The sequence below is a fragment of the Haemorhous mexicanus genome, chromosome 6 (assembly GCF_027477595.1).
Source record: "Haemorhous mexicanus isolate bHaeMex1 chromosome 6, bHaeMex1.pri, whole genome shotgun sequence".
In the NCBI taxonomy this organism is placed as follows: Eukaryota; Metazoa; Chordata; class Aves; order Passeriformes; family Fringillidae; genus Haemorhous; species Haemorhous mexicanus.
Genome location: NC_082346.1, coordinates 35,886,423 through 35,909,197, shown reverse-complemented (window position 1 = coordinate 35,909,197; position 22,775 = coordinate 35,886,423). Strand labels below are relative to the sequence as shown.

The 22,775-nt window shown below is 36.5% G+C and overlaps 1 protein-coding gene across 2 annotated transcripts in view; it reads right to left on the bottom strand.

The window, feature by feature from the left end:
• The window catches only part of AQR (aquarius intron-binding spliceosomal factor), a 46,073-nt gene that overhangs the window by 5,446 nt on the left and 17,852 nt on the right, over positions 1-22,775 (bottom strand). For both annotated transcript variants that reach the window (XM_059849826.1, XM_059849827.1), the window contains 16 exons: positions 22,568-22,746; positions 20,603-20,770; positions 20,026-20,195; positions 16,869-17,110; positions 15,230-15,373; positions 14,656-14,725; positions 13,590-13,700; positions 12,408-12,517; positions 10,962-11,097; positions 9,074-9,283; positions 8,127-8,264; positions 7,191-7,262; positions 5,594-5,781; positions 3,817-3,988; positions 1,341-1,511; positions 546-631 (listed from right to left, as the gene is read on the bottom strand). In XM_059849826.1, coding sequence (XP_059705809.1) covers positions 546-631; positions 1,341-1,511; positions 3,817-3,988; positions 5,594-5,781; positions 7,191-7,262; positions 8,127-8,264; positions 9,074-9,283; positions 10,962-11,097; positions 12,408-12,517; positions 13,590-13,700; positions 14,656-14,725; positions 15,230-15,373; positions 16,869-17,110; positions 20,026-20,195; positions 20,603-20,770; positions 22,568-22,746 — 2,367 coding nt within the window. The remainder of the gene's footprint in view (positions 1-545; positions 632-1,340; positions 1,512-3,816; positions 3,989-5,593; positions 5,782-7,190; positions 7,263-8,126; positions 8,265-9,073; positions 9,284-10,961; positions 11,098-12,407; positions 12,518-13,589; positions 13,701-14,655; positions 14,726-15,229; positions 15,374-16,868; positions 17,111-20,025; positions 20,196-20,602; positions 20,771-22,567; positions 22,747-22,775) is intronic.

The following is a 22,775-nucleotide window of genomic DNA, read 5'->3' as shown; positions in this document are numbered from 1 at the left end:
ACACCTCAGAAGTAAAATTGAGAGTAAACATTGAGAAAAAAATCCCAATAGCATTTCTGTATCTGAATGAGTAAAGATGAATTTGATACTCACCTATCTACCTAAGATTAGACAAGTCTTGCTCCATCACATCCCGAACCAAAAGTGCCAGCATTTAAGACTACACACAATAATTCAACTTACATAATGATCAAACACTTCTAATGCAAAATAAAAAAAAAAAAAAATCTTGATTACAGGAAAGGATCTATGGGAAAATTTAAGCCTGCATTTGCCCAACAGTACTACAGTCCTATCATTCTACTAGGGTGTAACCAAGATCAGCCTATCTGCAGCAACATAAACTAATTATAGGGTAAGAGCCATTACCAAAGGATAAAGTGCTCGAGAAGAGGGTACCAAACAGTTATAAAAGGAAGTCTGTCTGAACTTCGTTTCTACTACATACTCATACAATAGAGTTTTTTGCATAATGTACTATAAACATTTGTCTGATACACAGTACAAGTACTGCTATGGCACTACAAGAAGATGTTCTTACATACCTAAGGTGGCCTACAGCTTTGGTACGCACTAGGGAAAGCAGGATATAGTCGTTCTGTTGGCCTTGAAACCTGTCCACAGTTGTTACCTAGACAATTAAAAAATTAAAAAAAACCTCTATAGGTTGACTTTTGCCATTTCAATTAAAACATGACACCAAAATTTTAACATCAACTGAGCTTGCAGTAAACAAGAAGAGAAAATTCTTTAAATGATTTAGTTGGCCTCTAGCCTTTTTTTTTCTGGAATATGTTGAGAGGAGCTTTTGTCTGACTGTATACTGTTTCTTTTACTTCTTTTTGTTTAAATTCGGACAGAGAAGCAAGGTGCTAATACCAAAAGATTATGGAAAGCCATTAGCTTTGCAATACAGTTTTAATCTGCAGAATTAGCACCAGACATTTATAACTATATTCTTTATTTGTTTCTTCATATTTGTGATCATACATTCTATCAAATAATTTCCACTCTGGCTGGGTCTTTCTAATAATGTGATTTTGGGAAATGATGTTATTATTGAGGAAAAACAAATGATAAATAAGGAGTGTTCTGTCCCACATAGCCTTTAGTCTTTTCACCTTCACTGATTTCACTCTATCAAATTATCAACAGGCAAAAACAAGGGCACTAATCTATGAAATTCCACAGAATGTAGGTTCATAAATATGTGGTTAAACAGGAAATATTTCCACAGATACCTGTATAAGTATAGCTCAAATTAGTCTTATTTGCAATATGACAATTTAAAAACATAAAACCCAGAACTACTGCAATGACTGATATACTTTCAAAGTCACCTTGTTTGGCCTTCCAATCAGAGGATTGTTTCCACATCGCTGATTAATGACATCACGGATCAGGTGTTTCTGTCCATTATATGTTGTCAGGATACTTATCCTGTCTGCAGGATAACCAAGCAGGCACATATACATGAAAACTGCCACAACATACTCCGCCTCACCAAGATTCTAAAGATCAAAATAAGAGGAAAAAAATGAAGAAAAAGACAAAAAAAGGGTTAGTCATCTTGTTAGGTTACAAAGAATAACACCTGTGACATTGTCAGGTATTTAGACATATTCTAGTGCTGAGAGAAATGTTCCTAGATCTGATGATTCCTTGCTCACTTCACACAAGCCACTTTGAAAGAATGAAAGAACCACAAGTAGGTTTAATACCTTCACTCTCATTCCTTTTCAGACAACTGTTAAAAATATCTACATCAGTATTATTGTTAGGCACTGACTGAAACTTTACAATATTTACTCAAAAGTTCCAGTCAGCCAAAAAAGCTGCAATGACTCACTCTCCAGTAAACTGAAAGTAAGAACTAGTTGCACTAGTATAAATGCAGTCCTTTCACGTATTAATTAGGAGACAGAATCTGGATTATGAAATCCAGTTATTTCCACTGCAGGCCATCCTATTCAATTACAAATTACCAGCTGTTATTTTGTATATTGTAACTTTCTCTCTCTGTCATTACTTTATGAGTCTGTCTCAAGTACCACTCTTGTGGCTATGGGAAGCTTTGTTCTATTTCCAGACTGAAGTTATTCATAGCCTATTTAAATCCATTTTCTGTCAACAAAAATTATCTTTCAGGTTAAAAAGTTGTTCACAAATGCTGACATTTACTCCTGCTCTATTTATACAAGGAATTTTATCCCCACTTGGCGTATGTTTGAATAGGCTGGACATACCAGCCTCATTTATTTTTTCTTACTAAGTGGGCTCTGCATTACTTGGAAAATGCAGTTGCCAGGCATATCAAACACCTGTGGGTGTAAAGCTATTCGACAAATTTTAATCCCCTTTAACTCTGGAAAGAAAAGCCCAAATTCACAAAGACAATTATATATGATAACAATTTGTTATTTCATGAAAAACCTAGAATGCCACCAACACATACTCTGCTAAATATCATTCAATTATCAGGATCATAAAAAAAAAAAAAGTAATGGTAGGAAGTATTAGAAGAGTGTGCACATCAGAGTACTGATATAATGAGAAGTGTGTTCTGTGTCCTCATGTCAGTGCTCTTAATCTTCTTTAGCCAAAGAGTGGTCTAAAGCAGTGCTCACACTCTCAATTATGAGGCACTCCTTTCAGCTGTTTGTGTTCCACTGGACAATTTTTTACTATTTTCATGTTAGAGTTTCAAAAATAAAATCGAAATGATCTTTCCAAACAATTCTGTCCTCAATCTAGCAATGGGATAAAGTGGATTATGATTAACCATTGCTTTCTTCTCTAGCAGTACACTAATTTGTAGTGAAAAAGTATTGAGAAGAACCCAAGCAAAACCTACAAATATATTTCATACCTTTTTTAAAACATAGATTCATGTAAGTCTCAGAAATTGTCAGAGGGAAAAATGAACAGGAATATTATAATCATAAAGTATATTGTTTGCTTTCCATAACATTAAGCAAAATATAAGGTGTTAACTCCATGTTTGAATTAAACTCCTTAACTCCATATTTGAACTAAACTCCTTAACTTGCATATCTCTCCAGCTCTGATTTTTCCAAAGCCCAAGTTTGCTATTTTAGGCACCATAGATTGTTTCACCAGTTTTTAAAACAAGAAAAATAAAAGGACTGAAAATATAAGCATCTCACTACAAGTGTGATGCTTATACAAATGTTTTCCTAATTTAGGGGAAATTAAGATAGAGACTGTTGATGATGGCTTAATTTCAAAATTTAGTTGAGAGTTTGAAAACTTAGTTGAGAAATTCCAAGATTAAGGTTTTTTGGCAATTTACTTCATCCTCAATGTCTCTATGCCTCTTATGTATATTACTAGCAGTACTGTTTTATTCTTTAATGAATGGGCACTTTAGCATTCCTACCTATAGAACAATAACACAGTGTGACTCTTCAAACTCAGGTACGAGCAACCAAGCAAAGTTCAATTCTTTGTGGTCAGGGGAAGTGCTACTGTTTTTCCACTATCATGTTACAGGTGAATTACAATGGACTTTAATTTGCCTTAGGTCAAAATTACATTTTGTAATGAATTACACAAAGTCTAATCCCTCCTATAACAATGAGAAAACAAAGTAATTCACTGAGCAAAAGCCCCAACGCAATGTTTTCATTTTCAACATTCAAAGCTCATTAAAAGGAGGAAAAAATCCTACACATGATTCAATTATCTGAGAACACGAACTGAATGTCAGCTTACCGTTTTTGATAGTCTGTCTGCATTGCAGGTTTAACAAGCCCTATTGAGGTTAACAAATAACACAAGCAGTACTTCCCTTACCTGATAGAAATAAGGATTGGGTTCAGACTCTCCTACACCGTTGAAGTCTTCTACATTTATAAGCTGGAAGTCATACAAAAAGCCAGCATTGGCTGTTCTGAACTCCGGCAGAAGCTGCACGTGAGGCAGGTTACCCAGGTTCTTGTAGCGCCAGTTGTAGAGGTTACACAAGCTGTTCAAAACCACACAGGCACAAAGCACAAAGAGTGAGCTACAGCAGGCTCTTCAACTCATCCAAGAGAGTTCATATGCATATGAGATCAGGGCTTCTGTAGGTTTTCAGTGAAAAGAATAATTTTGCTAAGCAGCCTGTATTCATACAAAAATGAACACACTTGAACAATCTATCCAGCAGTATTATTTTTAGGTCGTGATTCTGTTTTGTCTCTCTCACTGAAAACTTCAGATGCCAGGTCAATGTGGAACACTCAGGTTTAAGTTTGTTCCTGTCAATCAAGCTACATATTTTGTGAGAATTCTAGTGAAAACTTTCATGGGTAACAAAACTCAAGGAATATTAATCCTTCTTTACAAAACAGAAGGAAGAAGGAAAAATTATTTTCTGCATTAACCGTGGTAAAGCTTCTTACAGTAAAAAGAAATTGATTTCCTTATTTATTTTGTGTATTTCCTAGTATTAACACAATACATTAATGGAAACAAACAAAATCTACCTAATTCTGAACGATTCCTGATATTTCTAGGGACAGTAATACAAACAAAATGCCTCATTCACAAATGCCCAATGATATCCAGACCAGATCAAGAAGCAGATAGCTCATGGGGAAGCTACCTGTGATCACAAAAGACAAAGCACAGGAAGTAATTTCTTGATCAAGAAATTACTTGCAAAGCTAAGGACTTTCACTCTCTTATCACTAAGACATTCACTAATATTTTGTAAAATAAACTTTATTCACCAGCACATTCAGATAAAATCTTCATTTTAAAAATCATATTGAACTGTCACTCATAAGACTAGAAAATAATATTCTAGATTCCAAACATTTCCTACATGAAAAAATTGAAGTTATCCTTTATATTGTTGACTACACTTAATGCGTAAAATGAAGATTTAGAACTAAACCTAGAGTAGCAAGATTTTATATGGAGTAATTTTCTCTTATTTGGTGTTATTTTTCCTTCTTAACATGACACAAATATGCAATGTACACAATCAATAAATCTGGTATTTAAATTACCAGAGAGAAATGACAAATACATAGATAAAAAAGAAAAGCTATTACACTACAGAGTCGCAGCATCTCTTTTATTATAAAAAAGGCTTTTTGTTCTTATGAGGACATCCTGAATGTGTCCAATCTCTGGATGCATCTCTCCTGAAACACTACAGAAAAACAGCCTTTTACAGTCTTTAAGGGAATTGTTATGTATTCAATGTTAAATAAATCAAGATTTTTATTTAACTTTGAATATACTAAACATTAGTTTAGAAAAGAAAGCTTCTGCAAAGTTTCAATTGTAAAAAACCCTGAACACTTAAGATGATTAAGTACCTTTACATATAATTTTCATTAAAGTTTTAAAGCAACAGCAGAGTACTACTACATAAAAATAACAATGAAGAAATTAATCTGACTGCATTTCAAAGAAGTAAAATCTGCCTTCCTAGTCTAAGCTGAACTTAATGGAACTAAATTCCAGTTTTGCAAACTACTGTCCTAACAATAAAAACCAGTTTCCGTAGCTGTGTGTGCTCTTCTCATTTTTAACTTGTTACTTTCTTACAAGCTATACGAAGGATTTCCTGTCTTACCTTGCTCTAGCTCTTCCTTGCGCATCCAAGTCAACAGTTGGCACTCCAACACGAACAAACCGTGTAAAAAGAGACTGCTCCATGTTGGAGTACTTTTGAAAAGCCATGTTCTTAATGACTGGGGGCAACTGATGATGGTCACCAATCATAATCCACCGCTTCAAACGACTGAATCCATCCTGGGGGTTCTAGAATTGAACAGTTACTCTATTGCAACTATTGCAATATAATCAAGGCACTCAAAACACATTAAAATGAGTCACATTGTCTGCCTCTAAGCCCTCCAACATTTGTTTTTAAGCTACATTGGAGTTCAGTCTTTTTAAAGACTACTAGCTTCTATCCAATCAGAGAGTAGAATTGTAATAAAGTCTCTTTTCTTATAAAACAAGTACCTTTATCTGCTAAAATTAGTAGAGAAATATCAGAATAAAGATCATATACTGCTTTAAAGGCCAACCCCCCTGATTACTACACAGTAATAGCAGTTAACCCAGAACTGTCCTCTGAACTTTATTTTTGGATTCTGAGGTAGTGAATATGAAGCATTTGAAAGAGTTTTTAGCATTCAGATGTCTGAGGCAACACTGAACCTCCCTTTCAAGTGTCTCTGTAGTTTATGTTTACTTCTGTAATTCTCAAATAGCCTCTTCCATGACCAGAATGTGCCCCAAACTAATTCCCATCTTGGCTTTTGGACTGAATGCTCTTCACCATTAGCATCCTGGAGACTTCCAGCTGTCAGATCCTCATTACACACTCCTGTGATAATTCCCTTTCCCCATGGGAACACTATTTGAGACAGAGCATAAAGTTCCTTTTCCTGCCACTTGAAGTGGAAGAGCTCTGAAGCTGTTTCTGATCAGACAGCAAGGAAAGAAAACTGAACTCTGGACTGTCCAATTCCTCAAGCCTGAAAATGCCTTAAAAAGAAAGTAAGAGGATGGAAATAATTTTTATTGGCAAGAATAAAAAAACCCCAAAACCCCAAAACTTACTGTCTCTTTTTTTACCCACTCCTGGAAGTTTCTGCTTTGGAGATGGCAAAGTATTCTATGTAGTTGTTCTGTACATATCAGCCATTTTTATCTTGGACAAAGAGGCCCCCCAGAATTCTGTTTTTAAAATTTTCTCACTGAACTTCAAGTAAAGAAATCAAGTACTGCTACTCTGGAAGGATAGATCCTTAGGTTTTGTTAAAATTAAAACTCACTCAATTTTCAAGGACTATTTGCATGCCTCACATAAACTCATGGAATATCCCCCAGAATATGCCTCTATGGTGAAAGGGTCGACTCTGATTACAAAAACTCTTCAGTTTCTGCATTTTTCACATTTCCCCTCACCTGCCAGACGCAGCTGGTTACTCAACACTCATTTAAATATTTGAAAAAAAATGTAAGATGTTTACTTCATTGCATAAAATAATTTCATAACTGAAAATCAAATCAGTCAAATCAATGTGAAAGGTCTTACTAGCAAATATCAGTTCTGGGTTACTTTCTGCACATGATATTTTTCATTTTAATATGCAATAGTGTTCAAGAGCACAGAGCCTTATTTATCTTTTTAAGATCTTTCATGTTTCAAGTCTAACCTGCAATAGGAGAGGTATAAAAGTTTCTATCTCCAGAATCTGAGCAGACTCTTCCATTAAGATGTTGTCATACTGAGAAAAAAAAAAAAGTAAAGAGATGTCCATAAACACAGTAACACAAGTAAATGTATTTATTCAGCCTACCAAAAGAAAGCATCTACTACTCCTTCAGATTTTGCCAGGTGGGACAGTTACAGCAAGATTTCCCCTTATAGGCAAAATATCAGTATTAACAAATAGGTGAAGTCCCACTACACCAATGGCAGATCTCTCTGTACCAGTCAGGGCTTATACCTAGAAGGAACCCATGACTGAATCACATTACATGCTTCCTATATGCCAAAACCACAAGGGAAAAGCTTTCTGCAGTGGAGCAAACCAATTTGGTATCTCTGCACTGAAACTGAAGAGGAGCCATTTTGTGATCCAATACAGTACATGATCAGTGAAAAATAACACTGAAAGAATTACTGGTGGCTGGCTTTTGTCAGAAAAAAAGACTGCACTAAATTAATAGTTACAGTTACCACTGCAGAGTGAAAACAGCATTACATCATAGCTCTTTTTCCCCAAATTGTTAATTTTTTAGGCAAACAAAGCTGTAACAGCCATGTTTTTCTACCCAGTTCTGCCTCTATTTCATTAATCCTATCACTGCTGTCTATCACATAATATGGCAAAACTGACTTTTTTAAAAAAGCAGTATTTACCATTTTTTGTATATACTGTAACTTAAAAGTGATTTAATCTTTTGCTTACGGAAGTTATATTTTTCTTCAGTAAAACTAAAAAATTGAAACATACAAGTAAAAAATGCAACTCCAAGTAATCTAACTGCCTAGATTTGGGGCAGATAAAATGATTTGTATGGGGTGGGGAATAGGGGAGAACCAACACCAAAATCAAGTAGTACAGTAACACTAGTATAAGCATTACTTTGAAACCTAATTCAACCAGGTCACGTCGTTTCAGAGCAGCATGAGTACAAGTCATGGCAATGATTTTTGCTTCTTTCACCAACAGGTATTTGGATCTATCCAGGCCACTGCGGAGAAGCTCAAATGCTCTGAATTCCTATGGAGGACAAAAGAAAAGTCTTGAAAGTCAGAATATGAAAAAAAATCATTTATAAAATAAATCCACTCAAACTCTGAGGCCACCTTCTTGATATAATTAAACAAGAATTTTCTGAGTGTATGTACTGTTAATAATCCCATTTGGATAATTTGTTGTGGTTTCCAGGTTTATTGTATTTTGAAAAACAATCTTGTAAAAACCTATGAAAGAATTCTTCCAATCTGTATGTACATAAAAATTTATAGACAAATATTCAAATAATTCTGAGGAACCCTCTCAGAATCCTCCACAATTTTCTTGTACTATATCTTCTTGTTTCCTACTTTACTGCATTGTAACATGACATCAAATTCAGCAGCAGAAAGACCATTACAGTTAATATAATCAAATGGTACACAAATCACCTTTACCCTAACTTTTAATAGCCTCTTAAGCAATTCTGGCAAAAAACAGAAGATAATCTGTTACTTTTAGGTTATCTGATGAAAGGCAATTCACTGTAAATACAAAGACCCTGTGAGGATCAGAGAAGCAGTGACAGGTGTACAAATCCTTATAACCTCACCAGTGAAAACAGATGCAGAAGGCTGCTTCCCATGACCCAATTAAAAGAGACCAGACCTTTGCCCCTAGTGTCTAACATACCTATATTACTCAAAGGTGGAAATTCTCACCTTGCATGGTAATGTAGCTGCCTAGACATGTATATTTCATCTGGGATGTAGGGAAAATGAGAACTTTGGAATTGTGTAGTTTTTCTACAGGATTAGCCAGATTCACTTGCCTTTAACAGTTACATGTCTTACCTCAAGCTGAGTGAATATTTTCTTAATATGTCTAAAACACCCTTCAGCAATTTCCATATCTTCTTCATATGATTTGCCTTTGAAAACTGGTTGAGGAGCATTTGCAAAATACTGGTGAAAAGGAAACAAACTGGAGACATCTGCAACATCTGGTGATTTTCCACCTTTAACTTTCACTTTACTGATATACTCCTCCCAACGAGACATTACCTACGACAAAGCAAGGTGGGTTTGTATCATAAGGTTTTTGGCAATATACAGGCTTGCAGCATAGCATTAAAAAAATTATCACAGAAGTAAGGTATGTCTCAGGTAGTATTTGACCTTGTGTCAGAATGACATTTTTGAAGTTGTGGTGGGTTGAGCTTGGCTGGTGGCCAGACTCCCACCCAGTTTCTCTCACTCCCCTTCTTAAACAGGGCAGTGGGAGTAATTAGGATAGAAAAGCTTATGGGTTGAGATAAAGACAGGGAGATTGTTTAGCAAGTATCATCACAGACAAAACAGGAAAAATTAATTTCATTTATTGCAAATTAAAAACAGATTAAGATGGTGAGCAACAAAGACAAAACCAAAACCATCTTTTTTCTCCACTCCCTCTTTGTTCCCAGGCCTAATTTCTTTTTTTACCTCCTCCCTACCCTGAGCAGTATAGATATAATGGTGTTGTCATTCAAGTTCACAGCACTACATCTCTGCCACCCCTTCCTACTCACACTTCTTCCCTGCTCCAGCATGGGATTTCCACAGGCTGCCTCCTCCTTCAGGGTATACCCACCAGCTCAGCATGGGGAACTCCATGGGCTGCAGTGTCGGTATCTGCTCTGGCACAGCCTCTCCACTGGCTGCAGGTGGAAAACCTGCTTTGCCATGGCTGTCTCCACAAGCTATGGGGAAGCTATGCTCTGATGCCTGGAGCACCTCCTGCCCCCTCATGTCTTTCTGTCCTGGGTGTATGGGGTTTTTTCTCACACGCCCCTCTCTGCCCTCAGCTGCTGCGGGTTTTTGACCTCTTCTCAAAGAGGTTTTCACAGTGGCACCATCAGTTTCACTGTGGATTCAGCTTAGGTCAGCAGTGGGTCTGCTGGAGCTGGCTGGGTCCTGCACAGGGCAGCCCCTGGCCTCTTCTCAGAGGTCATTCCTACAGCCACCTGCTACCAAAACCTTGCCACATAATAAAGAAGTTTACTTCTGTATTGGGTTTATCTCCACTTACACTACCTTGATTTAAATACCAAGTGGGATTCATTTAGGAGGAAACTGAACCAGAAGATGACCTCTAGCAGTGTTCCTTGCACTCTTCAACATCTAATGTCCATTTAATGTTAAGGTCCACACTAAAGCTAGCCCAAGAGTAACTTCTGTAAAAACATACACAAGTAAGTGCATTCAGCCCTAAGTACCACCCTGTAAACCTCCTTATGCAACATTAATTGCAAATGTAGACCACATCACTGAAAAATACATGGAGGAGAAATGAGGGACGTGCAACATACCATTTTGTACACCGTACATTTGATTTCACATTGGCATTTAATGCTATAAAAGCCTCCTATCAGGACCATCAAGTAGCTGCTCTAATGCTTGTCCAAAATATAAAGCAGCCCACAGATTTTCCTATCTGAAGGAGAAGCTTCAAGTTAGAATCTTTGCCAGCATTCATGAAGGGCAGCAATGACTTGGTGAGTCAGCAGGCAGGATTTAAAACAATAGCAACACAAGCAAGTCATGCTGCAATTTTAACTTTAGCTGTTACTGTATTGTGAATCACCAAGGAAAATGCTTTTTGCTTTTACTCTCAACTCTGAAAAATTCATTGCAAGTTTTACAAAGTGTTTTGTAACATATTTAGGTCATACAGTCTCTGCAAAAGTATTTCAGTCCTTACTTGGTATAAGAAAAAGTGGCCAGCTGTTTCACAAGTGTAAGATACATCTCCGGGGACTCCAAGACTCTCTTGTAATCGCCCAACTTCTCGCAGAAGTTCAAGTCTTCGAGCCAGCACATAATTGACTCTTCCATACCTACAAAACAGATCACATGCAATTTTTATTAAATTCAAAATAGTATCTAAGTATCACAATGAGAGATCACAAAAAACCCCAGCACCCTGCCAAAACACCGTCACAACTACAACCCTGTTCCAAAACCAAAAAATTTGTGACATGCTGACTATTTTTATCAGTTGAGCCCTAACAATTCACAAGGCCAAGCTAATGAGAAATAAAGTTCTCACAGTACTGCAGCCCACTTTCAAATATATTCCTCATCCTTTACCCCTCCCTCTTGAACTGACAGAACCCATAGTGCTTGCACAAATATCCCACATGTCTGGAGTTATCTTGAGGAAGTGTGAAAATAGACAATGTAGTGTCGTAAAGAAAATTCCTTTTAATGATGAACGCTACAGTTCAAGGAACATACTAAACTATGGATAGTACTAAATAAATATCTGCTATGGCATCATTTCAGTAAGTTTTTGGCTATCAAATTTCTGGAATAATTTGACTACGTCAAAGCATTCAATTGAAAAGAAAAAAAATCACAAGGCATTATTTTGCTAAATACTGAACTAAGTATATGTGGGTAGCTTCTAGGGACTATATATAATTTTTACTACAGCTTTTGAAGTCAAAGTATTGCTATGATAATCCAGTACTGGACAGTTCAGATATTTCCAGTGCACAACCATTATACCCCGCTTACATTCATGAATGTGTGTAATCCTACTGACGTCAATTGGACTAACGCATGACAAACACACAAATATTTAGCAGAACAGGTTCTTAAGTCTTGGTACTGACACAGAGTTGACAGCTTTCCTTCCATATGTATACTTCAAAATGTGTTCTCAATGAAATAAGCAACTTTGAGGTTAAGCAGTTCAAGAAGAATTCAAAGCAGGAAGTCTAATACCATGTTTATTAATGCAAAAATCACCATGATAGTAGAATGATATCATATTTGAACAAAAAAACTGTAGCTCTAAGAATCCACCTTATTATTCTAATTTCTCTCACAGATTAATTGTACAAGTATAAGGGTCCAAAAAAAAAATATTATCTATTATTCAAGCAGTTGATTTTGTGATCAAGCAACTGACTGCCTTTAGATGCTCAAGGGAGCACAGCTTCTCTACAGAATAAGAACCAAAATTACTAAACCTAGTACTGAAAAACAGCACAATCTGTGTTACTGGGATTGAATAATATGAGAAGTCCACCACTGCTTGTCCACCATGGCTCCTTCGCACGGGAGGAAGAGTGGATTCAAGAGAGACATCTTGCTGCCATGTTTATATAAGTGAGTTTATCATTAGCATCTCCTTCCTCACCTGCTGAAATCTTTCTCTGTCTCTAATTCCTCTTCCCCATGACCCAGACGCAGAAGGTGACGCTCATCAATGTCTAAAGCCATGATTTTTTCGAACAGCTGGTTCAAAGCCTAAAGATTGACAAGAACAGGAGAAAAGGTAGTTTTTAGAAGTTCAGAGGCTCTTGCAGGGGAAAACTGAGGAATTACTTATGAGTAAAACAGGAGATTATGCCTATTTTATTATAAATGGAAGCCAAAACAAACAAAAGTTAATTTTGTTTTAAAAAACAAAGTTAATATTGAAACTCAATCTTGAAACAGGGAAATTAGCCTACTAACACCCTCTTATTTGCATACTTTATATAACAATTACATTTGATTTTACAATTGTAAAATTTTATTCTATCACATAGTCAACTTAGTTGATAAAGCTATCAATTTACAAAACTGTCTCACAAAGACCAATTTTAGTTTGATGACAATAAACAATTTAACTTTTACCGTGTATGAGAGAAGTATGATCTGGTACTGGCTGTCAGGTACTGTGACTCTATCCCATTTTGGGTAACTAAACTTCTAGGTGTGCTACATCTTCTACCTTAAACTCTTCATTCTTTAGTGGCTGACTATCAACTAACTCGATTATTTCAAAGGAGCAAGCTTGTAAGCACTGGATCATCAAGTTTTGAAAATAAGAAAAAACACAAACAAGCTCCACTTGCAGCTGCAAATGATGTAAACCTCTTAGAGTGCAGCATCAAAGCATGGGTAATGTACCCTGCTGAGATACAGTTGATTTCCCAGGGTACGATTTCAAATTAATGTCTTCATTAAAGTCTTGTCTAGTAAGAACAGTCTTCTATCTGCCTCAAAGTATTTCCTTCTTTTTCTCCTCAATGGACATGTTCTCAACCCTTGCAATGAATGTGCAACTATAAGAACCAGAGACTTTTTCTAAATGCTTTCTTATTTTTGACCTCCAACCAATTAAACACATTGAAAATTACAGATAAATAGTTTAGAACTATACACCTGAAATTCAAAAATTTAATTTCTCATTATCAAACTGGCAAAACTGCACATAAGTCGACTCAAGTTTCCATTAGGAGAACAAATGCAACTCCCAAACTACTGAACTCAATATCCACTGCTCTTCTATATTGCAATTACAGGAAAATTCCACACATGATTGACACTTTACCTGATTAGAGTGGGTAACTATTAGAGTTCGTTGCTCTGGGAAATTATGATAAAGATTGGATATTATCTGGACAGCTACATCAGTTTTTCCAGTACCAGGTGGACCCACAACCTAAAATCAAACACACACACACACACACAAAAAATAAACAAAAAAAAAAATCAATATACAATTTATCAGAATGCTTCACAATACAAAAAACCAGAGTTGGCTGGGGAAGAAAAAGCCCAGAACAATCTCACAAACAATGTGACATTACACATTGCTTCCTGGCTATGGTGAACTTTCAGACCAAACACAACATATTATAACAGATTCCTTTAGACTATTTTGGCAGATTCCTGACTAAAAGGAATATGGTAATCCAGCAGAGGAAGTACTAATATGAAAACAGATATCCTCAGAGAAAAAGGCAGTTTAGCCTCAGAACAGGCTAAAAAAGGGGGAAAGTGAAAAGAGAATCAAGATACACAATTGAAAAATAATAAGGTGAAAGAAACATAAAAAACAGGAAACGTTTTAAAAAATAGAGAGTTCATTCTTTCTATTTACTCAGAAATCTACAACTGATGATACAGACATATAATAACAGGCAATGTTTTCATAGGCTCAATTCTACAAACACTCCAAAACGGCCACCCCAGATGTTTTAAAGGTATGCAAGTATCATAAAGAAAGCATCTCAAAATAATTTTTTCATGATTAAGAAGCACAGAATAGCAGTTTTCATAAGCAACTACACATAAAATTACAAATTGCTAAGAAATTATTCCTGCTTTATTTAAACACTCTCCAATCACTGCAAAAGCAAATTCAGTTGCTGTGGAAAGCCTTCAGCCACTGAAACACAAGATACAGAGATGTGTTGCCATATGATTTTGTGAGGATTGGAGCATGTTGAGCCTCTGAATGTTAATTTTTCATATCCTTAAACTATTAATAAAACTTACCTCAGCAAACCTACAGAAAGCAGCCTTACCTTACTAGCAGTACTAATGTTTCAATGAATGTACCTAAGGCCAGAATTAAATAAATAAATGTATAGAATCCTTAAAAACATTCTTACCATAGTTAGTCCAGGCTGCATTCCTGCACGGATGGCTTCAATCTGAGTATGGGTAAATTGAATAGTATTGCTGTAACAAAGCAAAACGAGATCAGATAATTGACAGATTTTGCCAACAATTTTGATAAAAGCAATTGATTTAACAAGTTTTATTTCAATTAACTGTTTATAGGTTTCCTGAACTATGCATTTGCAAACTTTTGCACAAATTAAATCAGCATTACAACTATCTTTTTATAGATACAAGTCTCTAAATTTCTGAGCAAGACAATAAATCATGTTGTCCATGTGACAACAAACTCCATCTAAAAGCCAGTTTGTCTTTAGTCATTATTTGCAGAGAATGTTGTAAAATCATTTAGGCATTACTTTCCTAATATTCAAATTCCTGAGACAAAAATCACTAGAAGACAGTATGTCTCGCTGTTCTTCAAGGGACTTTTTTCACAGATGGGGGACAATAGAATATTTTGATTCAAATATAAAACAAACCAGTCTCATTTCTGAAAATGAACTGAAATGCACTGAAATGCTTGTGTTATCATTTGAAAATAAGTTCCCATCCATTTTTTACCGTTTGGGTTGATTATATGGATATGGTCCCCTGTTTGGGATAACATGAGGCTCCACAATCAGTGTTTTAGCTTCTTCAGGGTTTTCTTCACTTCCATCCTCTTTTCTTTTCATTCCTTTACCTTCCTTCATTGGGAAAGTTATCCTGCAACACATAATTTAAGGTTACAGTTCAACATCTTCACTATGACACGGACTATCTCAGAAGGTGATAAAGATTTTTTCTCACCATTAAGACAAATTTCATACAACAGGGAAACAAGTGCTGCAAATGACAACGTTTTAAGGAGAATAAAGAAAAGAAATGACAAATGAACTGATGAAGCTGATTAAACAAAAAGTGGGTCAAAAGCACTCTTCTCATAACTGGAAAAGCCAGGAGCAGTGCTGAGGGCCAGCTGGAAGAACACTGAAGACAAGAAGTTCATAAGTGAAAATGGAAGGGACAGGAGAAAAGTTATCATAGAACATAAGCTGTGTCAGTGCTCCAAACTATTCCAACAGATGAAGGTTTTTGTCCTCCAATTTCATTTTTTTAATAGCCTTCTATACATATCAGCAAGCTTCTCTAATTCAGAAACAAACCACAGGTGAAGAAATTCCAATGCCCATCCAAAATGCAGATACCTATAACAGTAATAATCTCTTACAGGACAAATGTAGCAGTACAATGAGCCACAGCTCTTCATAAAGAGCAGTCTCTATCTTAATAAAGGAACTGAAACTGAACAACAGGTCATTGAGGAAAACTGAGTGTGAGATCTCTTCCTGACACCTTCAGACTATTTTTATATCATTATATAGTGTTAGTGCCTTCTCCACACAAATCTCCATGCAGTGTTTCCAAAAAAAGTTTGGGAGATTACCTCCCTGCTTTTCAAGATTCAATTTAGCCATGATAAAGGCTGACTGGTGCAGGGGGAAGGCATCTTTTCCCTGCACAAATTTATTCCTTCTCATGGAAAAGATGTAGTTTCTTCAGCTGAAGGAACTGTTCTCCAATACTATGCACTGTGAAACTCAGTTGTCAAAATTCAAGGAAGTGCACCAAGAGGGACAGAATTCTCAAGTCTAAAAATGCTGGACAACAGCACCACTGAAACAAAATGAGTAAATCTCATTTAGCTGCCGATGGCATCCTACTTCAGAAATCATTTCTAAAAAAAAGCATTATGGGATTTCAGACTTAATCCTTTATGTTGATTGAACGGTGTTTCCAAAAGCTCAAATTTTAACTGGTGTTGAAATTGCTGTTCTTAGCTTGTTGTAATGAGATATGTAAGGAAACTATGTAATTCAAATTCTCTAGCCTGATCTTGAGGAGGCTAGATACCATAATACAGAAGAGAGTATTATGTGTCTTGACTTAATCTCATACTTTCGGTTTTTGCCTATATTCCATAAGGTGACCTACAAGCAATGCTCTGATGCAGTTTTGTACAGAATAGAACAGAAGCTGGTCCTGGATCTTGCTGTCATACCGTTAACTCTATCATGTAACGATCTAAATATTACATATCTAAACATATCTCCATCTTTTTTTAAAAGAAAAAGCATCTCCTTTCAACCCCTAAACATAAGTCCACCTGAAAACACATTTCAGCAAGAATATCAAGAAGTACTTGAAATATTGAGATCACCTGAAGGGGGGTACATGCAGATCTGGATTGTCAACAGTAACTTTAACATTGTACCCAGGAAAGCTAGCTTTTAAATGATCAATGGACAGGAAAGTGTCATTAAAATCCAGAGTTGCAATCTGATTGGGCATTTTGGAATAGTGTGCACTACTTGGGTCTCCATATCCAAGAATGATGTCATGCAGCCAGTCAGGAACCACACAATCTGTGTTCATCAGGTTCCTAATAGTCTCCAGAAGAGCCTGTAAGTAAGAAAAGCCAGAAAAAACAGGATTGAAGAGACTGACCTTTTACCAAGTAAAAATCATACTGAAGACCAATCAAATCTGTTTTAAGATTATAGAATAGAACTCTTTAATTGACAATGTTTGGTTAGATTGAGTCAATATATGGACAGTGTACATATGCAACAAAACACCAGTATCAAAGCATGGCATTCTTAAACTAAGAGCTAGTAAAGATGACCATAATCATCAGTAAAATTTTCATCCCAGAACACTCACAGCAAGGGAAAAATGCATAGAAGAGCCTCATGCAGTTTAAGGTTTCCTCTTACACACCCTTGCAGTCAGCTTAAGCCTCCCTTCAAGCATTTGCTCTTCACCCACAAATTATTTTATCTAATCACCTGTGGTTATGTAAGTTTTCTGTCCTTTCCTGTCTTGTGAAAATGCTCCAGACCAACGCTCCAGACCCTAGGCTTGCACAGCTACTAAGAGGTAGCTGAATTTTAGCCTTCCTGTTAAAGGGCTACTTTAGTAGCAAGTCTTGAAGAACCATCTCACTTGAAACTTGGCATTTGGTCACCATGTATCTGCACTGATTTCCAGATCCTGTGACTTCCTATGCCACCAAACATGGACACGAATGGCAAACACAGTTCATCAGCCATCCAAACTAGAATGTAATACAGAACCTCCAAATGCCAATCTTGTAAAAGAACAGTCAGTCAAATCAAAGTACTGAATTTTATTCAGATAGTCTACATTTATATATCCATCTACAAAGGGTAGGATTTTCTTTTCCTGCTTGTGTTATATCATTCAAAGAGTCAAGTAATGTGATCACCATCCCTGCTTAGTCAACCTCTTTTAAGGTCCTGATTCTTCACCACTACTCAGATGTGGGGTGAGACCACATCTGGAGGGCTGTGTCCAGCGCTGGGCTCCTTAGGACAAGAGACACAGACATACTGGAATGGGTCTAGCAAAGAGCCACTAAGAAGAGTAAGGGATTATTGGAGAATCTGTTGTATGAAAAGCTGAGAGATCTGGGATTGTTCAGCCTCAAGAATACAAAACTCAAGGAGCACTGGAGAATTTGAGCGATTTGTATTAAAAAAAATGCAATGAGAGGAAGTACAGTCAATAGAATGAGAGTCCACTCAGTAGTGCCCTGTGAAATGACAAGGGGCAATGGACATTAACTGAGATATGGGAAATTCCACCTAAATACATCAAAATATTTTTACTGTAGAGGTAATGCAACACTGGAACAGGTTGTCTAGACTGGCTATGTAGTTTCCATCACTGGACATATCCAATTCCAACTACATAGTGACAAGATCTTGAGCAAATTGCTCTAGCTGACTCTGCTTTAAACAGGTCTTGGACTAAATAATCTCCAAAGGTCCCTCTAACCTTAACCATACCCTGAATATGTTTCTTCCAGTCACAATCATACTGTGGGTTCTGTGACAGACCTGTAAAGCTACGAAGTTGAAGGCATCTTAGCACTTCTGAAGCCTGAATTACTTCAAAGATATATGGATGGACAAGTCCCACATTAAGTAAAAATTTTTATATTTTTGTTGCAAATATAGAACAAGTACTTCTGCTCAAACATACATTAAGCACAGCATAATATGTCTGTGCTAAGAAAAGAACAAAGAAACCAAAAAATGTCATATTTTCAAGTAGTATTTCTCAACCCAGTGACCAGTTTCTAAGAGGAAGCAAGAAATATGTTCGTAACAGCAAATGTGGTGCTTCTACATCACAGAAACTTTGCTTCAGCTTTTCAAAAAGTAATTTCTATGCATGTAAAAATAGTAACATTCATTCTTGTAAGAACTAACACTGCTGACCAATTGTTGTGACACAGTGGTGTCACCTCCAGCAAACACACTGTATTTGCACTTTCTCTGCTGTCTCATCTGCTTAATTTACAAGGACTGCACAAGAGTTCTCTTGTCATCTCTCCTACAAACTCAGCTTTGAACTTCAAGCTGCCTTCCATCTGCTGCATACACTGTCTACACTAATCACAGCATCATCTTGTTTTCTTTTCTCCAGCTGAAGATATAAAGGTTTGCAAATGACATGGAATTCATGTACAAATAATGGCACCACAATGGTCTATGCAGGCTGCAAGCCACTGCTTCACACCAGAGCTATCTTTCTAGATACAGAAAGAAAACAAGTACAAGTCTTCCTGCCTACCTGTTAATCCATTTACACAGAACTTGCTACAGAATCCCTCAAAATGAAAATCACTTCAATTATGTAGTGTATGATTTTAAGGCACCAAAAGAAATGTAGTTTTTCATTCATGCTGCACTTTAAAAATGGAAAATTCAAGGAACATTAATGATTCAGATGTCTAAAAAGCACAGAAACTGAGTAAGAAATAATTTTAGGTGTATAAAATTATACACCGTCACAGTGAAGGTGGCCTACAGCACCTTGTGCTACAGTATCTGCTTAGCACTGTTGAGGCTGAATCATATAGTAGTTTTGGCTGAAAGGAACCTTTAAAGGTCATCTAGTCCACCCCCCTGCAATGAGCAGGGCCATCTTTAAGCAGACCAGGTTTCTCAGAGCTCTGTCCAACCAGCCCTTGAAAATTTCCAGGGATGGGGCATCTACCACCTTTCTGGGCAACCAGTTTCAGCATTTCACCACCCTCATCATGAAATATTTTTCTTATATCTGGTCTGCATCTACCATCTTTTAGTTTATAAACAATCCCCCTTGTACTACCACTATGAGAAAGTTTGTCCTCATCTTCCTTAGAAGCCCCCTTACTGAAAGGGTGCAGTCAGATCTCCCAGAAACCTTCTCTTCTCCAGACTAAACAACTCCATCTCTCTCAGGCTTTCCCCGCAGGAGAGGTGCTCCATCCCTCTGACCTTAGAGCTAAGAAGCAAGTATCTTACCTTGAAATTGTTTTCTTTTGGTTTTCTTCTCATTATTATATTAAATGTCTCATAGACATCTTCTGCTCCATTTTGGATTGTATTGGTCATGTCCTGCTGATACTGGTTTGGGTCCAGAAATACTCTGTATGTTCTGCAATCACCTTTAAGTCTTGGCTTGGGTTCAGGTCCTGCTCATAATGAAACAGCAAGATTAGAATTTGACTCAGTGCTAAAAGCAAATTATCATTCAAATAAGATAACCATAATTGCTCCTCAAATGAAATTCAGACAAATTCATATGATGAAACTAATTTCTGCATAGCAATAGACACACTTTCACTGCATTATTCTAATAATTCTTGAACCAAATCTCTTTTATTCCTTAACTCATTACTGGATTTATTTAATTAACATAGCTACATCAGATTTTACCAGAGGAAACTAGTTAACGTTTCACCGGCTGGAACTGGTTTGTTTTTTTTCATGTATGTAACTAATTCAAGAGAGAAAAATTATCAATCGGGCTGTTAAAAATAAAAAAGACAGAGACAGAAAAAAAAGATAAATCTCTTGAACAAGTTTTGGTGCATCATACCTTCTTCAATAACACGCCCCTTCTCGTCCAACATGCCCTGAATTTCACAGCCTCTGACATACACCAGGCCAGTCTGCTCCACGAAAGGCTGTCTCCTGTCAAACTTGGTGCCGTAAGGCTGCATGGGACGCACCGTGATCAGGAAGCAGACGTCGTGCTTGCGCAGCCCTGAGCCACAAAAGGAACAGGATCTGACTGAATGGCACTGTCCTCATCAACTCCTTCACATGTATAAAAAAGAACGCACTCAAACTTCTTTTAAATAAAATCCCACCTGTATTTATTTTGTTTTGCTTCAAAATATGCCTTGAACTTAGAGAATACAAAACCATAGGCCACTGTGATATATAAAAAGAAGTAGCTGAATGTTTTTTTCATAAGAACAAACATTATTTCAAGATTATTCTTCTCCCGATAATCTTACTCCAGTTATTTTTACCTAGTTATTTTCAATCATCCCTAAAGAAGTGTGGCATTAATCTCTTATTCTCATTGCTTCCCTCTGGACAAACCTCCAATTCCTTTTTTTGTTTTTTTTTACAACAAGTTAAGTGCACTGCCTAGAACTGGGCACAAAACTAAAGTAACTTGGTGAAGGGTTATCTATTGAATAAAGTAAAAGGTCACTTAACCAAGTTACTTATTTACTGTTACATTCCAGTTGATAAATTCCAGTATAATTTGAGATTTTGTCTTTTTCCCTCAGTACTAACACACTGTTGGGGAATCACGTTCACTTGTGAGCAATGATGACCTCTGATCTTTCCATTCTGCATTCCCCAACATGTATTTGTACAGTGACTTGTTCTTGCTTAATAATCACCACTGCTGAACTACATTCCACTTGTAAAATGCTGCTTCTCCAATTCACTAACATAATTCTGAACACTAAACTTTCTCTCCAGTACACCTCCAGAGTCTCAGAGATCTAAGATACCTTCAAAGTTCAGAAAACATGCTGTATTTTTCATGAGACAAATAATTCCTCATTAAGCACCAGATACTGTTCAACAGAAGGCAGTTTCATAAGAACCTGTTAAGTCAGGCAATGATTTATGAATGAATTCTTCATCTCAGTTTTGATTTAGTTAAAATATAATTTTTTACAAATCATAGAGGCTGTTTTAGTATTTAAAAAGCCAGGTGCATCACTATATAGATACCTTCAGTATAGTGAACTCTCTGCCATACTCCTAGATTTTCTACTTTAAGAGAAATCTACAGCCCCAAACCAGCGTCTGTTCATTTATAACACAGCCCGGCTTTAGCACTTGTGCTACGTGACCTGTAATCACACTACGCAGCTCCAGCACATTTATCAGGTTTCTCTAACAAAAGAGAAAGGAGTGACATTTACTGATAATACAAGTACAACTGCATGCTTCTATGTCACTTGCCAACACAGTCAACTAAAGTTCAAATCCCCAAGCAAAAAAAGTGTCGCCTGTGGATACTTGCAAGAAATGGTACTTGGTACAGTCAGCACTTCCTAATATTCAAACATACTGAAAACTGCTGAAATGCACTGGCTTGAAGTAAATAAAAATCTGTCCTCTCCACTTGCGTATGAGACAGATATCACCTTCCCCATACTTTTCAAAATGACATTTTTAGCATACACATCATTTAAAATGCTAAGCTAACTTTCCACAGTCCTGTAAAGGACAGCACTTTATAGTTGGTCACTGACTGACATCAGTCTGAAGTAATAAACATTCTATTCCCAATGAACGTCTAATTATTTCAAACTTCACTTTATGAAAATATAAACTCAAATATGAAAACATAAACTCAAACTGCCTTTAAACTTAGAATTTGAGTAACTGTCTTCTAAACAGTGTATTATTAGGATTGACAAATCTGTATCATGGATTAAAACCTCCTTTTCTCACAAAAAAGACTACATCAAAATGTATTTTGATAAGCACCTATTTTGAGCACTTTATTTCAAAGCATGTTAAGTACCTTCCCATTCATCTTTGATGTTATCTCGGACATTCAAATTAATTGTAACATCTGCTCGCACTCGCATGGGCCAGTTTTCACCAATGTTGGGCTTGGCCACCTCCACCACTGTGAAAGAGACAATGGGCTGTGCCATCCTAGCCCATCCACCAAAGACCACACCTCCATATTCTGATAACCTAAGAAATAAATACCAAAATTTTTTTAG